At 40.5% G+C, this 16322-nt stretch overlaps 1 protein-coding gene across 1 annotated transcript in view; it reads left to right on the forward strand.

The window, feature by feature from the left end:
• Window positions 1–16322, forward strand: part of VAV3 (vav guanine nucleotide exchange factor 3) — a 194169-nt gene that overhangs the window by 139715 nt on the left and 38132 nt on the right. Inside the window, exons 17-19 of the mRNA XM_018562738.1 lie at window positions 3717–3808; window positions 9530–9552; window positions 13954–13996. Of these exons, the coding sequence (XP_018418240.1) occupies window positions 3717–3808; window positions 9530–9552; window positions 13954–13996 (158 nt within the window). The remainder of the gene's footprint in view (window positions 1–3716; window positions 3809–9529; window positions 9553–13953; window positions 13997–16322) is intronic.

A 16322-nucleotide genomic window follows, 5' to 3' on the forward strand; every position in this document is an offset into this window, starting at 1 on the left:
GTATATAGGTCTTTACTATGCAATGCAGATGGTTGAATATCAGCACGAGTATGTTTTTTAAGAGAAGATTTAAATATCCATAAATACAGATACCATAAATTCATATGTCAATGTGGTGTGGTTCATGGCAAGCAAAATCACATCATGGCTTCTTATATTTCTGGAGGCTTTTTATATCTGTCATGTTGGTGAGTTATATTGTCTCCACACGTCAGTTCCTATGTCAGTCACTTTAACACAGCTATAACCAAGGTAAATTATGGAGTCCTGCCAGATTGATGAATTCTCTGCGATTAGAAATTAACAAGTAATTGGGGTGTATAGCTGGGAGAATGATGCCTTCATGATGACTTTGATTGCTTTTGTGAAAAGGGGGAAGAGACTCACATTATTGCTTGTAAATATTCCCATTGGGGACTTTGAACAATATAAGAGGCCAGGGGAGGGAGTAATTAAACTTACTGGTGCCTGATGCAAAACTAAGATATCAAATTTGTTTTGAGTTGGTCTATACATGTTCATGCACCTGTCACTGAAAAAGTCCCCCTCACTTTCCTAAGCAACATGTGTGTTATAGTACATATCTCTGATCAGCTGCAACTTAAAGTGACCTGAGCACAAAAAGTAAATATTTTCTATCTTATAGGGAACATCTAGATATATTATTTTGCCCATGTAGTACCATCAGAACCATGACAATCAGTGCCATAGAAAGTCCTATCTTTTGTCTTGATTTTTTCTGAAAAACAGCAGTGCACTTCCTTGTATGTGATGGTGCCTAAGCAATCATGTACCTACAGCCCCATAGCTGTATGTTTCAAGTGTGAGATCTAAGGCACTGCTGCCCCTAACTGCTGGTCTCATGGGATTTGGTGTGAGATTTATTGATGTCACTACTGTGCTACTTAGGGGTCTATTCACTAAGCTGCCATAGGCATCCGAGTGAATGACCGACCTGAAGTGAAGTGAGCCGAACACTGTTTGGCTATTCACTTCAGGTTGGTACGGCTGATTTCAGCTGTACATCGGCTGAAATCAGCCGTACATCGGCTTGCTTCACATGGCTTCGGGTCAGCCGAACATGCTCAGCATGTTCGGCCGACCCAAAGTGCAGAAGGAGTTCGACTTAGAAGATCCCACATCTGGATCGGCTGAGCCAACCCTCCGGCAGGCTACTCACTGCTGTTCGGTCTATTCTCATAGATGCCGAATAGCAGTGAGTGAATAGCCTAATGGCGCTGAGCAGCATTAAGCTCGGCTGTTCTGCTCGGTCCCTCAGAGGGACCGAGCAGAACAGAAAAAGAGTAAAAAAAAGTAAAAAAAAAGTAAATAGAAAACGATTGTGCGGAGCTAGCTGTGACAGCTAGCTCCGCCCAATAGTTTCCTATTGTCCGGCGGCTCTGCTGCCGTCCAAAAAAAAAGAAAACTCTCCCGGGCGCTCTGGGAGCCTCCCGCTCCCGGCCGCCCAGGAGAGAAACACTGCTGTGTCTTTCTTTTTCTTTATTCTGACACAGAGCGATGTCAGAATAGAGAAAAAAAAATCCCATTGAAATACATTGCTACATTACTATTGGCTATTTCAATTTGCAATAGCAATTAGTAAACTAGCATTGTACCCGCCCTCTGCTGATGGACCTGATGGAGAACTGCAGCAGCAGAGGGCGGGTACAATGCCCAGATAGCAAGCAATTGAGCTGCAAGTTTGAAAATGACTTGCTAAACTATTGCAGACTTGCCAAGCTTCACAATTTTGCTGCACAATTACATCAAGTCTGCATTGCAAGTCTCCAGACCAGCGAGCTTGCAGAGCGCTTGCTAAGACCTGCAGGACTCTTGCTGTAGACTTACCAAGCAAATTTGCTACAAATTCAAAAAGTGTCAACTAGAACTTGTGCTGCAAGTGTTCTGCAAGTCTACAACTTGCCAGGAATGTGTGCAGCAAGTTAACAAAAATTACAATTTCACCCTGCCACAAGTTTGTAGCAAGTTTTCCTTGCTATCTGGGTGCTAGTTTACTATTGGCTATTGCAAATTGAAATAGCCAATAGTAATGTAGCAATGTATTTCAATGGGAAAAACATTTTTTCTTCTCTATTCTGACATCGCTCCGTGTCAGAATAAAGAAAAAAAAAGAAACAGCAGGAGACTCCTGGGCCGCCAGGGAGAGTTAGCTGTTTGGAGATCAGTGTCCCTGGTTAGCAGGTAACCAGGGATGCTGATCTCTCTGCAAGTGGCCGGAGCCAGCCGTAAGATCACGGCTGGCTCCGACCCAGCTGTCAGAAGCAGGCTTCGGCTCTCAGCACGGCCCAGCCGCGCCGATGCATATGCGTTCGGCTCGACTGAGCCGCTCGGCCAGTTTCGGGAGCTGTACGGGCTATAGTGAATAGCCCGTACAGCACCCCTTCGGTTCTACTGAACCGAAGGGGTCCTGGGGCCGAAGCTAGCCGAAGGATCGGCCGAAGCTACGGCTAGATCCTTCGGCAGCTTCGTGAATAGACCCCTTAGTGTTCTCCTTGTTGATGGCTTTGAGTACACCTGGCAGGTGATGTGGGATTCTAATACTCCACTTGAAATCTTACCCTGTAGTCTAGTCTTTATCGTTTACAAATACTTTAAATACTGTGATAACAGGAAAACTTGCCACTGATGGGGATAGAACCCTGTGTTATAGATGGGTGACCATTTCACACTCATTCTCTTGTCATTAGTTTACTCTTAATGTAATCATCATCAAAACACATTTTAAAAAAAATTTAAGTATAATTGGAACAGGGTTGATTTACCTTATTTGAAGGCTGATTTATTTTAAGCTATTTTGTGGACAAGCCCAAGGGAAGCTTTATTTTTTTTCTGGAAAATTTAAAACGTCTAGATTTTATAGAACCATAGTTCCAGCATCGCAGTCTCTAGCTGCAAAGATAAGATGATATTTACACAAAAAGCTAGAAAAGCCTGCAGAAAAATGTGATGAATTTAGCTGTCAGAGCGATGTGCAGCGATGACAAGCATTAACCACATAACTTATCCCTAGAGAGCTAAGAGCAGAGGAGTAACGCAGATGGAGACCACCGAGCAGGGAAATAGCTACACACTGTTGGCCTCATGGTTAGTTAACAGCACTAAACATATGTTTCTTATCAAGAATTTAAAGTGTGACATCAGTGGCTGCTTCTCTTGCAGCAAACTCCTCCTGTTCATTGGATGTGCAGAGAAGTAACCAGAAAGAGAGAAAATTACCAGTCTCAGTGACAGGAAGGTGCACTGTGATTCTGCCGCAGTGGTTCTTAAAGGATATGGAAAAGGAGGGATAACCTCTAATGCCACCAATGTCCCTGGGGGCTCATTGTCACATCTGTGACCTCTGCAGCCCTTGATACTGTATTGCTGATTGACTGAGGAATTTTTGCATGTATGCTAGGTGCTTTTAATCATGGTTAGCGTACATTAGCATTTACCTTTAAGTTGAAGTCATTTTAAGTAGCATTTCATTATAAATTTAAACATAACCTTGACAAACTCTTCCGATAATGATCTCAGACGCCTGTTGGTAGTAAGACCAATAGTATGATTTTGTTGTGAAGCCCTTGCTCTCTCCTCCACTGATATGGTGGCTGCTTTGCAGGTGCACAGCAGTGTGATGACAAAGACATACTCTAAGTACAATATTATTTACATCTAACCTATCTTTCACATCTAACCTATCTTTCCTTCTGCAGAGGAACTTTCTTCCAGGGGTATCTGTGTTCCAAATGTCGGACTGGAGCTCATAAAGAGTGCCTGGGCAGAGTGGAGACTTGCGGGCATGCAGGTATGAGATATTGATAGGTAATGCTGCATTTTAATGAGATTGTAAAGCAAAGCAGGAATAATTAAGGTTTATTCCAAGTGTAATGTGTTTTTATTGGCGCACATATACTCTTAGAACTGCCATTTATATGCGCAATTAGAGTAGCATGTGAGATTCATGAGGGCTCTGACCCTCCTTAATTATCATAAGAGTATCAGGGGAGAAAGCCAGGAATTGCTGCCGAAAATAACCCCTTCTCTGCCACATGATGAGATCTTTATCATAAATAGAATGCATGCCTTGTGCTTAGCAAATGTGCAAGCATAATGAGGACTGTGTGCTGTATTTTAATGACTGCTTTGTGTCACACATAATAATAATCAAAAAAATATTGCACTGCATAGTGGTACTGAGTATCACTAAAATATAATAGAGATGTTGTATCAGGACTAAAGGTTTATCATTCACCTTTGGATATATTTGACTATATGGATTTCTTAGGCATTTAGAAGAAACATTTACTAAATGGTATTGCAAAATATTTACACTGCATGTTAGTGCAAGACAATGATAATCTTATGATTGTTGATACAATGTTTGCATTGCATGTTACTTAGACATAACCTGTTCTAACTATAACTACAATTACAATTCCTTAAAGGTACAATTCAGTCAAAATTGCAAATTAAACTTTTATTTCTAAACGCTGTTTATTGCTCTTAAAACAGTTGTACAGCATTCAGAAATGTGTACATTAGGGATGTCCCGATACTAGTATCAGTATCGGGGGCGATGCCCTGCATTTGCCCCGATTCTTATGCCCGATACCGGCCCTTTACATTTTTAAACAGCAGCGGCAGTCCGAGTTCCTGCGCTTGCGGGGACTTCGGCAGCCTGCTGGGGACCTTCAAGTAGCTGTCCATGGCAGTTCCTGTCCGGTTCTGTAGCTCCTCCTTCCTGGCGCAGGCACAGCCATGGGCAGCCCCACACTGTGCAGCAGGGGTTCCTAACCACTGCAGTCTCCTGGGCAGTCCAGCTCCCAATCCAGGGCAGCAGAGGGGCAGCGCGGTCATGCCGGTGCAGAAAGTGGCGCAGCACGGCCGTTTCCATAGAGAGTAGTGCAGCGCGGATCTCTGTCAGTGCAGAGAGAGGAGCAGCATGGCCGTGTCAGTGAGGAGACAGCGTGGCCTTGTGGGGAGTGGATGGACAGACAGCTCTGCACCGAGCCATGTTACAAGGTAATGATTGTTTTAGTGTGTGCAGCCCTCTGTTACATGTTCTCCCTTCATATTACACCCACAGCAGCCTGGACTCCTCCTCTCTGCCCTGTGTTATTGTATCTGCACCTCACTAATCACTACCACCCTCTCCCTGCCACCACATCACATCTGTATTGTGCTCTGGGGGACATCTGTATTGTGCTCTGGGGACATCTATATTGTGCTCTGGGGGACATCTGTATTGGGCTCTGGTGGACATCTGTATTGTGCTCTGGGGACATCTATATTGTGCTCTGGGGGACATCTGTATTGGGCTCTGGTGGACATCTGTATTGTGCTCTGGGGACATCTATATTGTGCTCTGGGGGACATCTGTATTGGGCTCTGGTGGACATCTGTATTGTGCTCTGGGGACATCTATATTGTGCTCTGGGGGACATCTGTATTGGGCTCTGGTGGACATCTGTATTGTGCTCTGGGGACATCTATATTGTGCTCTGGGGGACATCTGTATTGGGCTCTGGTGGACATCTGTATTGTGCTCTGGGGACATCTATATTGTGCTCTGGGGGACATCTGTATTGTGCTCTGGGGACATCTATATTGTGCTTGGGGGGACATCTGTATTGTGCTGGGGTGACATCTGTATTGTGCTGGGGTGACATCTATATTGTGCTCTGGGGGACATCTGTATTGTGCTGGGAGGGACATCTGTATTGTGCTCTGGGGACATCTATATTGTGCTTGGGGGGACATCTGTATTGTGCTCTGGTGGACATCTGTATTGTGCTCTGGCCGACATCTGTATTGTGCTCTGGCCGACATCTGTATTTAGCTCTGGAGGACATCTGTATTGTGCTGGGGGAGACATCTGTATTGTGCTGGGGGAGACATCTGTATTGTGCTGGGGGGACATCTGTATTGTGCTGGGGGGCATCTGTATTGTGCTCTGGTGAGAAACTGTTGTTTTAGCAAAAATGTGACATGTCCCTTTAAGAAAAGTATCGGTAATTGGTATTGGCAAGTACCTGAGGGCAAGTACTTGTACTTGGTCCTAAAAAAGCATCGGGACATCCCTAGTATACATATTCAGTTTGTGTAAGTATGAAAGACAATCAATAAAACAATAAATACAATCATAAAATAACTGAACAGACTTTGACTGCCTCAAGTACATACTTTTACCATAACAATTGATAGATATACCCTTTTAAGATAAATTTACAGTGGGCTTTTAAGGTTTCATAAAGAGTCAAAGTGGTTTCATCTTGAAGTAAGTGTAGATTCACACCATTACTCCCAAAGTTTATTAAATTTAGGAGGACAGTTTCTCCTCCCATACAAAACTTTCCCATAGGGATAATATGATTTACTAACACATTCCACTGGTATATAAGCAGTATATAAAAATAGGTCTGGGAGGGTCATTCTTTCCTTGTCTTAGGCCTCTGTAATATGATCATTTTTATTTTGGTCCAATAGTGACCCACACAAAAGAAAAAAATACAGGACTGAATTCTATAAACAAAGATCTCAATGCTGTCACAGGCATGTGAGTGAGTACATAGAGACACTTAAGAAAGAGAATAATTTTAATAATAAGATGTTTCTGCCTACCACAGACCGTGGTAATCATCAAGGAGCTGATATTTTCCAAAAGGGCCAAGGAAAGGTATTTACTGATTACAATCCCCAGGTCCTTAAACAACGATATGATTTTAAAAGGAAATGAAGTCTGGGTAGTACTTGGGGGTCTTAAGGAAATAGGCATAAGGAGTAATTTTTTGCCATTTAATTTTCAGGCTGGAGTAGTCACCAAATTCTTCTATAGAATCTATTGCAGAAGTTAGGGAAGGGTCTGAATCATGAAGAAACTATTTTAAGTCATTGGCATATAGCCCTTTAAGTTAATTTCTCCTGCCAAAGTGTGATAGCATTGAAATGTTTCATTTGTCGCACCCTAATGGCTAAGGCCTCAGCCACTCAGGTCACTATCTGCAAAAGGAGTTTGCATGTTCTCCCTGTGCTTGGGTTTCCTCTGGGTACTCCGGTTTCCTCCCACACTCCAAAGACATGCTGGTAGGTTAATTGGCTCCTGACTAAATTGGCCCTGTATATGAGATGGGGAGCTTAAAAGCTCCTTGAGGGCAGGGACTAATGTGAATGTGCAACTATGTAAAGCGCTGCATAAATTGTCGGCGCTACATAAATACCTGTAATAAATGAATAAATAAATAAATAAACTGCCATAGCTAATAATAGCTTAGACAGGGGACATCCCTACCTCATGCTCCAGTAGAGGGGAAAATAAGGCTCCCACTGATGCTAACGATGGAACATATTTTAGTCACACTGATATCAACGCTGAGACATATTTTATCCCACTGACACCAAGAATGGGGATTATTTTACTCTCACTAACACCAAAAAGGGGCTTATTCTACTCCCACATTCACTTCAGTGTACATCAAGGCCCTATTTTGTCCTAAACATTGCTTACGTTGTTTAGGATCTCTTGTCCTCTATTATCATTATTACCTACAATCTACCTTTAACCCCTTCGTGACGGGAGACGTACACTGTACGTCCAGCCACAAAGGGACCAAATGACTTGTCACGTACACTGTACGTGACGAGTTATTTGCTGCTTTAGAGGGCTGTTAATCGCTGAGAATCAGCTTTTAACATTCATCAATGGATGCCCTTACTACAGAGGCATTCATTAATGAAAGGGTTAACCTTTTTCAGACACCCGATACCTTAATATCGGGTGTCTGAGAGTCAAAGCAAAGCGGACACAGATGCCGGCTTTTGCCGGCATTCTGACAGCTCGTATAGATCGAGAGATATCTCTCTCAAGCTATACTGGCTTTTTTTTTTTTCTTTCATGAATAGATACAAAATGTGTCTATTCCTACAATGTATCTATTCCTGGAAGAAGAATGTTTGTTTGCTGATCGTTGTTGCAACAATCAGAAAACATTTAGTAACAGCTGAATCCTGAACTGCTGCAGGATCAGTGTCACTAACTTATTATCGGCTGTTCTGAAGTTTGAAGCAGCCTGATAATAACCAAAAATTTATTAATTTATCATGCAGTAACAGTGAGATTAATTCACAAAATCTGCTTGATATAATTAAATAAATAAAATAACATTTTTAAGTTAAAAAAAAAAGTGAAAAGTGTAAAAAAAAAAAAAAATTGTGAAAAGTGTAAAAAAAATAAAAAAATGTGTAAAAAATAAAATAAAATAAGGGACAAATAAATGAATGTATTTATTGCATTTTTTTAGCTGTGCTGGTTTTGTAAAAAAAATACTACAAATCAAAACTGGGGAAAAAGTGTTTTTTTTAAACGGTTTTTTCCTCTTTTTTATATTTTATTTGTCCTAAGTGAGGCGTTAGACGCACATATGTGATATAAATATGTAGCCCTATCTGTCCTCTAAAAAACAATATATAATATGTGTGGGTGCACTTTGTAAGAAAGTATATTACTGACGTGGAAGAATCACACAGCAAAAATGTCAAAAGTGTGTCAGTCATTTACGAACAGAAACTAAAAACAAGCTCAGTCATGAAGGGGTTAAATGTAATTCTGGCCCTTTGTGTACTTTTTAAAATGCCAAATCAAGCTGACAAAAGAAGTGCAGTGGCTGCTGAAATAGGGAAACGGTCCGAATATGATTAGCAAATCATCATATCACACAAGTCTCCTCTATGCATGGTAGTGCCATATTTATTCTAAACATGTGTAAGCTGTATGCTGTGCGCTATGTTCAGCCAGGCAGAGCTATTCAGCACAGAGGCCACTGCAAACACAAGCACTGGTTATATAAAAAATACACGTAGGCAGCAAAAGTAACATAAGGGTTTTCCATTTGACTGAAATGTCTCTTTAAAATGAAGAATAGGCAGTTTTGCAATACATTTTACTATACTAAACAGGCTTGTCCTTATTTCTTTTTTTTTTTCCTATGCAGTTTTTGTATTGCTCTGTATAGGACCTGGTCAAAATCCCACAGAAATTAATCAGATTTTAGTTAAATATTTCCTGCAAAATAAGCATAATGTATGAGTGTATCAAAATGTAATCTGTTATTACTCAATCAGTGCAATTTTAAATCTGAACTGCAATTAGCCTCAATTTAAGCTTTTTAGTGCTGTAACAAAGCGATGGTTATTAGTTTATAAAATATATGTGAAGGGCGCAGATGTCCTTTTTAGAATGTGTCAGTGTTAAATTTATTTTCACCCTCAGTGATCTTTCCCTCGGTGCCCTTTTCAGCTTTCCCAGTTGCAGCATGCCATAGGTCTGTAATACAGGCAGCATGAAAAATAAGCCTGTCAGAATGTACTAGTTACCTGACAGCAAGAGAGATCAGGTACAGGTATGCGACCGCCCCCTTATCCTTTTACAATGACTGAATACACCCAGCACAGGAACGCTCTGCTTTCTCTACACACCTGCAGTTCTTTCTTATCTTTCCACTTGTAATGCCGATTTTCAATTTTTTTCCAGACTCCGGGACTCTGAGGCATGGGGTAGGTTTGTTTTATTCTCCTTCCAGTATTATTTGTAAAACAACTTACCAGCATACACTCTGTAAAAGGGCAATTGTAGGTGTTTTGTGGAACATAAACATTCATGTTGATATATTCAAACTGTAAGAGGGAATATAATGAAATCAAACGACTGTTGATTTGTAACCATTTAAAACAAGTGTGCTGTGCTTTTACATCCTTTTCACTCCTTTTATAATTTATTAGAAAGAAACCCTATATGGCCCTGATTAATCATATTGTAATATCACCTAAAGTGATACTAAATTCAGGAGTTAAATCTTAAAAATGCATTCAAGTACCTTAATTATTAACACAAATGTAGCTTATTTGTGTATCACTCAGCTGTAGATCCCCAAATCATCTCTGAATTGGTGCTGACACTGTCCTTCCTTCTGGAGGGTGGTTACTTTTGTTCCCCATGGTTCCTGTGTGTGTGTCGTAAAGTACCCACCGCTCCAAGCTCACTCCTGTGATGGACTGCAATCGCAATACAATTTAATAAACTAAATATGAGATTGTAGTCCATCATGGGAGTGAGCTTGGAGCGGTGGGTACTTTACAACACAGAAAGGGACCATGGAGAACAAAAGTAGCCACCCTTCAGAAAGAAGGACAGTGTCACCATTAGGGCTGCAGCTAACGATTATTTTCATAATCGATTAGTTAGCCGATTATTGAGTTCGATTAATCGACTAATCGGATACAAAAAAAAAAAAGGGTTCAGTGATGGACTACTAGACCAGAAAACGGCGTCGCGTGACACCAGCGTAGGCGCGAGCGGCTTAACTGACGTGGGCGTGGCGTAAGCGGCGGGCGTGAGCGGCGTGCAGTGGCGAGCGGGAAATTTGAATTTTAACCGATGAATCGATGATGGAAAACGTTGGCAACGTTTTCCATCGTCGATTTTAATCGACTTAATCGAATAATTGTTGCAGCTCTAGTCACCATGAATTCAGAGATGATTTGAGGATCTACAGATGACTGATACACAAATAGGATACATTTTTGTTAATAGTTAAGGTACTCAAATGCATTTTTAAGATTTAACTATTTAGATTAGTGTCACTTTGAGGAGGGCTAAATAGTTCTTAAAGTGCAACTGAAGCCAAAATGTTAAGTTTTAAATAGAGTGGAGAGGGATTAGAACATCTCTCTGAGTTTTATTGTCTGTGTCCGCTGCATGGATCTTCACACTATCTATTTGTCCTGGTGAAGAAAATTTGTGGTGACCCTGATGACCACTGGGATTTCCCTTTTTTTGGAGGGATTTCCTCCTACTTTCTGTTGTGGCTTTCGGACAGGTTTACCCCCTCTATTTGTCCTGGTGACTGGTGACTATTATCACTGAAAGTGAAAGAAAATCCAATTTTTCGGGTTGCCATCAGAACTGTAATACATGGAAAAAATTTCTAATGGGGATGTTAGTTCTGGTGATCCTTCTCACCATGGATCTCTATCTCTTTGGAGGGTTTTGCTCTCATTTCCCGTTTTGGCTATGGGAGAGAAAGTGAAAGGAAATCTCCCCAATGGGACACAGATAGCAAAAATAAAAACGTGCGACGTGGGTTATTATTATACAGGATTTATATAGCACCAACAGTTTGCGCAGCGCTTTGTTATAACCCTCCCTTACTTTTTTCAAAACTACAAAAATGTTTTGGCTTGAGTTACTTTAAGGCATTCAAAATGACAAATGATAACATTGGTTAGGAGGCCAAGATTTTGCAGCTTGATGAATAATCGTCATATGACTCACAGTACCATTGCTAAAGTGGGTTTGTTAAATGTTTGAAAGTTTGTCAGTTTTAAAAAAGTATTTATTAAAGACTAATATGTTTTAAACTGGAACCAAAGTCCACAATGCCTCTGCACCTATGATGCAACACCTGCACATGCTCACTGGAGTTCATTCATCTCTGCACCTGATGGATGCAGGGATTATATGTTGAGCTAATCATGCACAGCTAAGTGCACACTGTAAAGTAGGAGGAAAGTGATAACAGACATAGTATGTGTCTTTTTTTGCTAAAGTTCCAGTGGAAAAAGATAGCTTCAGTCCCTATAATGGTGCCTTTGGGTGGGCATAGATAGACATAAATCACCCTGGAAACCTGAGTCAAGTAGATTTCTGCTCTTACCAAGCAAGTCACTAGAGTCAGGAACCTTCCAAAATTCTTGCTGATGCTGTACTCATTTTTTTTGTTTGAAAATCTCCCTTTATTTTTTATAAGCAGTCAATTACAGTTAATCAGATTTGATTTATTACAGGTATTTATATAGCGCTGTGAAATTGAGCAGCGCTTTACATACTGTATGTTGACATCAGTCCCTGACTAGAAGGAACTTACAATCTAAGGTCCCCATCTTGCATGCATACATACACATCCTAGGACCAGTTTAGACAGGAGCCAATTAACCTACCAGCATGTCTTTGGGGTGTGAGAGGAAACCTTATTAGCTAAATGAAAATAGTGATTGTTGAGAATGGGATATATTGGTTATAAATGATTTTCAAACACGTTTGAAAACAATCCTCAGTAGATTGCCATTTTCAACTGATGATCAATTCAAGTGGTAATTTAGAGTATAGCACAGTTATCACCAGAAAGTGATTAGAAACAATGACCGTTTCCTAAAATAACCACACAATCTCTTCCTTTTATTTGGCTACTTACAACCATACTGATAATGCATAGATAGTGAATTTGTGTTGAGCCTTCTTGTGAAATATTTTCAGTGTATGGCTGTACATGACAGACAAGCCTCCTCCTCGGGGTGTTCTTTATGTTATTCATGCTTCTGACGTCTACTCATCGACTCCTGCTGTTAATCTGTGGAAAGACACCCTTGGGCAACAGACAGGAACAGCGTGCTCACTTGTAGCTTCATCCGCATCTACACTATGGAGCATGCAGATATTGTTTCACAGAACACGCAAGAAAATGTTACAAAATATACAACTTCTTTTAGTTAAGAAACATTAAATGCAAATAGTCCAAAGACTACTGGATGCATTTTACAAAGGCTCTCACATTATTATTACAAGAGTATTTATTTAATAGGCACTGCATTACAAGATTGCTTACGGTACAGGAACTGTAAATATGTCAAAGTGTCATGTTTACCAAAACTGAAGATATGACAAATGAGCTACCCCTGCACTGCAAGGGTTAAGGGCTGGTTTTTGTCTAGGTTCAAAAATAAACTTGTACCCACTTGATCCTTGGAGCTGGCTTGTTCTTAGACCACTCCCTATCTCCTGTCCCCTCCTCCGCTGCAGCGATGAGGCTTCCTTCAATCCTATACGGTGTATAGAAAGTGATGACTCATGGGACCTTAGACCGGTCCCTTCCGCTTCGCTTCCCCTCCACTGCTGCAGTCTAAGAGCAAGCCGTCTTGGAGGATCGGGTAAGTATAACTTGTTTTTTTTTAACCTAGACAACAATTAGCATTTCATTCCTGCTTTAAGGCAGATCTAAATCTAGTCATTCAAATCTGATCTGAAATAAGCTTAAATTTTAAAATGTTATTTGAAAAACCTTTATAAAAATAGTACTTGTTCAGCCTTTTCCTGTTATTGGGTTACAACTATCTCCCAAATATGCTCTTGCATTGTCACCTTGTCATAAGCTTTCCTTGTACAGACTACAAGTGGCTAGGCTGACACTCATTGGACAGGCATGGTCCTCTGTTGTTTCATCTTCTTTCTTTCAGAAAGATGATCCAGAGGAATAATGTGCATCCACCAACGGAGCAAGTGCATGTAGGCAGAAAGTGGCTGTAAAAGCTGCAGGAGGTCAAATAGCACTAATGCAAAAAGGATGAGAAAAAATAAAAAATAACATTTTATATGAAAACATGGGAGTTGTTTATGCTCTGCATGGCTTTAGCAATTTCAATGTCTTCCTTTTAGGGTTTAGATCTAATTAAAGGCTATTTTATTCTATTATCAAACACCCTTCTCTCAAGTATCAGTATAGTTTTGTTCCTAATCTTTGAAAGTTAATTGTTTTTGTATACACACAGACAAAAACAAATGGGCTTTATTAATTTAATTGGGTTGCAGCTGCCCATAAGAACTAATCAGAAGTCGGCTAACACAAATTTAGTGTCCATGCATTAGTAAAAGCCAACCTGTGTTTCTTTGGTTATTTTACACCACCAATGTATGTCATGTAATTGTTATTTGGTTGAATCCCCCTTAAGCAATCAGGCACCCATATACACACATAACTTGATTTTGTTGAAAGGTTACAAAATGTCAAAATAACTCTGAGTAGGAATGACACTGTACAGCTGGTTTTATATCAGGATTCTTGGTATCAGTGGAAATGAATAGCTTAAAATGAACTGACTTTCTACCTTTACATTTTTTTGTAGAAAGAAAATGTGCCTGGGAAGAAATTCAAATACATAGATTCAGGTTGGTTCTAGAAATGGGTCTGTATTACCCAAAAGGTTGTCTTTCCATTAATTAGCCAAACCAGTGTTTATTTTTCAGTTTAGTTTAAGAACATTGTTTTGTAAAAGTGTGTCTATACAAACTGTGATCTGATATTAAAAATAATAATTGGTAACAATGTAATTCAGTGCATCTCTAGGGAAAACCCTTTTTTTTTTTTAAACTTTGGATTTGGGATGCACCGATACCAAATATTTGGGCGATTACTCGTACAAATGCTCCGATACTTACCTCCGATACTGGAACTTCTGGTCAGACAGAGATTTCCCTCTGATCAGCAGTGCTGAGGCAGCATGAAGCCGGCTTCCTTTCCAATCAGGAAGCCGGGAGGTGAGTTATGACCCGCCTCCCGACTTCCTGGTTGGCTAGGAAGCTGGCTTCACTTGTTGCTAGGCAGCCTGGCTTCCTAGCCAATCAGGAAGCCAGGCGGTTTTTCTACTAGAACACCGGCTTCACAGGCTATCAGAAAGCCTGTGATGGGTCATGATCTGCCGTCTGAGTTCCTGATAATCGGGGCACGAGGCACTGCTACTCGGTATCGGCGAGTACCAAAACAAAAATATTGGTACTCATACTCGATACCGGAAAAACGGGATCGGTGCATCCCTACTTTGGATAGAGTGGGGAAGGGTTAGACCTCTGAGAAGTTTTTATTGCTGTCTGAGTCCCCATTGGGCAAATGTACCCCTCTATTTGTACTGGTGGCCATTGTCACCAAGAAAGAAAAAGAGGGGAAATCCAAAATTTTAGAATTGTCACCAGAACAAAAGGTAAGAGATCATTCAATGGGAACAGGGACAACTGTCTAAGAGGGGAAATTGCCTACCTTTTGGAGATTTCCTTCAACTACCTATTGCGTCTCTAGGTAAGGAATCGAAGGGAAGTACCCTAATAGTACAGAGACAGAAAAAAAAGTAACAATAAACCGACAGGTTTAACCCTTTCCTTACCTGTTGAAAGCTAAAAAAAAAAAGTTTTGACTATACATCGGGGCTGTTTAAACAGACTCCCGGCAGCTTTTGCCAGCGGGAAGCTGTTTAGACTTGTAAAGCCAACTGTTGGCTTTACAGTAGAAGCTGCTGCCAGATCGCTTCTACGGGCTGGTGAACGCTCCCCCCCAGTATCTCTAAACTGATGACCTGCGGGGGATTTTAAAGCGTCGTCTATGGACTTTTTGGGGTACTGAAGTTTGTTGCCGTTTCACGGACACACACACTTTTGAACTTGGGCATGTTTGGTTTCTATTTACTCGTTGTAGCCTCTTTGTTTATATTTTATTTTTAAAAATTGGTATTTTATTGTGTTTTGGGGCATTTAAGTGCATTTTCTCTAAAATGTGGGGTTTGATAATATCGTGCAACATAAGAAATCGCAACTGCCAGCATTTTTTTCTACAGGGTCTTGGCTTTCAAAAAATATATAATGTTTTGGGGTTTTAAGTAATTTTCAGGTCTAAAATGTGGAATATAACAAAAAAAGAAAAAAAAAAAAAAGGCCTCAGTCATGTTGGGATTAATAGCCAGTTTTCCTGGATCAAATCTGGGCAGTCTAGCCTATTATTCTCCATGTAGCAGGAATTACTTTGTCCTACCATGTCCTACCAGTGTACATTTACTTTCCAGCTGTATCTGTTTACTATGGCATCATGCTGTACAGAATAATATTTCCAATAATATTAAAACTGATGGGTTGATCTAAAACAACAAAAAAACTGAACTATAATCCCTTCTAAAGTGGATGGACTTCATTTGAAACCTTTAAAGCTTCAGGATTCAGAAGAAAGTGAAGCCCTATTCAGATTACTCCATGGGAGAAAAACCGGGAGGAGGAGAGCCTGGTGTGCTGATCTGCACCTGGTCAGACCGGGTGACTATTATCTCTTCCACATTGTAGCACAGATAATAGTTCATAGGTCACAGAAACTGCTACATTCCTGCCACTAAAAGCAATTTGGAATTTTCCAGCTTGAGGTGCACATGTTGGAAATCATCTGTAACATTGGCACACCATGTGAATGATTTGGCACAGTGTGCATCACATCTGCACCAAAAAGTCAGATCAACAGTTGTTTATTAGGCCCAGTGTCCTCCAACATTTAAATAAAATGTAGTGTAGGGAGTGCTATTGCTTTTAGTCTGAAGGAGAACGACTAACCATATTAACAAACAAGTAATCACCCATTTTGCAAGAATATGCACCGACAATTTTCTGTTAGTTCAGTGGATTGCATTTCATTTTTAATCTTTCTTTTGTTTTGACCCTGTCTCAAAAAACATTTTTTTTTGTT

This window comes from Nanorana parkeri, unplaced genomic scaffold (genome assembly GCF_000935625.1).
Source record: "Nanorana parkeri isolate BGI_ZX_2015 unplaced genomic scaffold, ASM93562v1 scaffold595, whole genome shotgun sequence".
NCBI classification, from domain to species: domain Eukaryota; kingdom Metazoa; phylum Chordata; class Amphibia; order Anura; family Dicroglossidae; genus Nanorana; species Nanorana parkeri.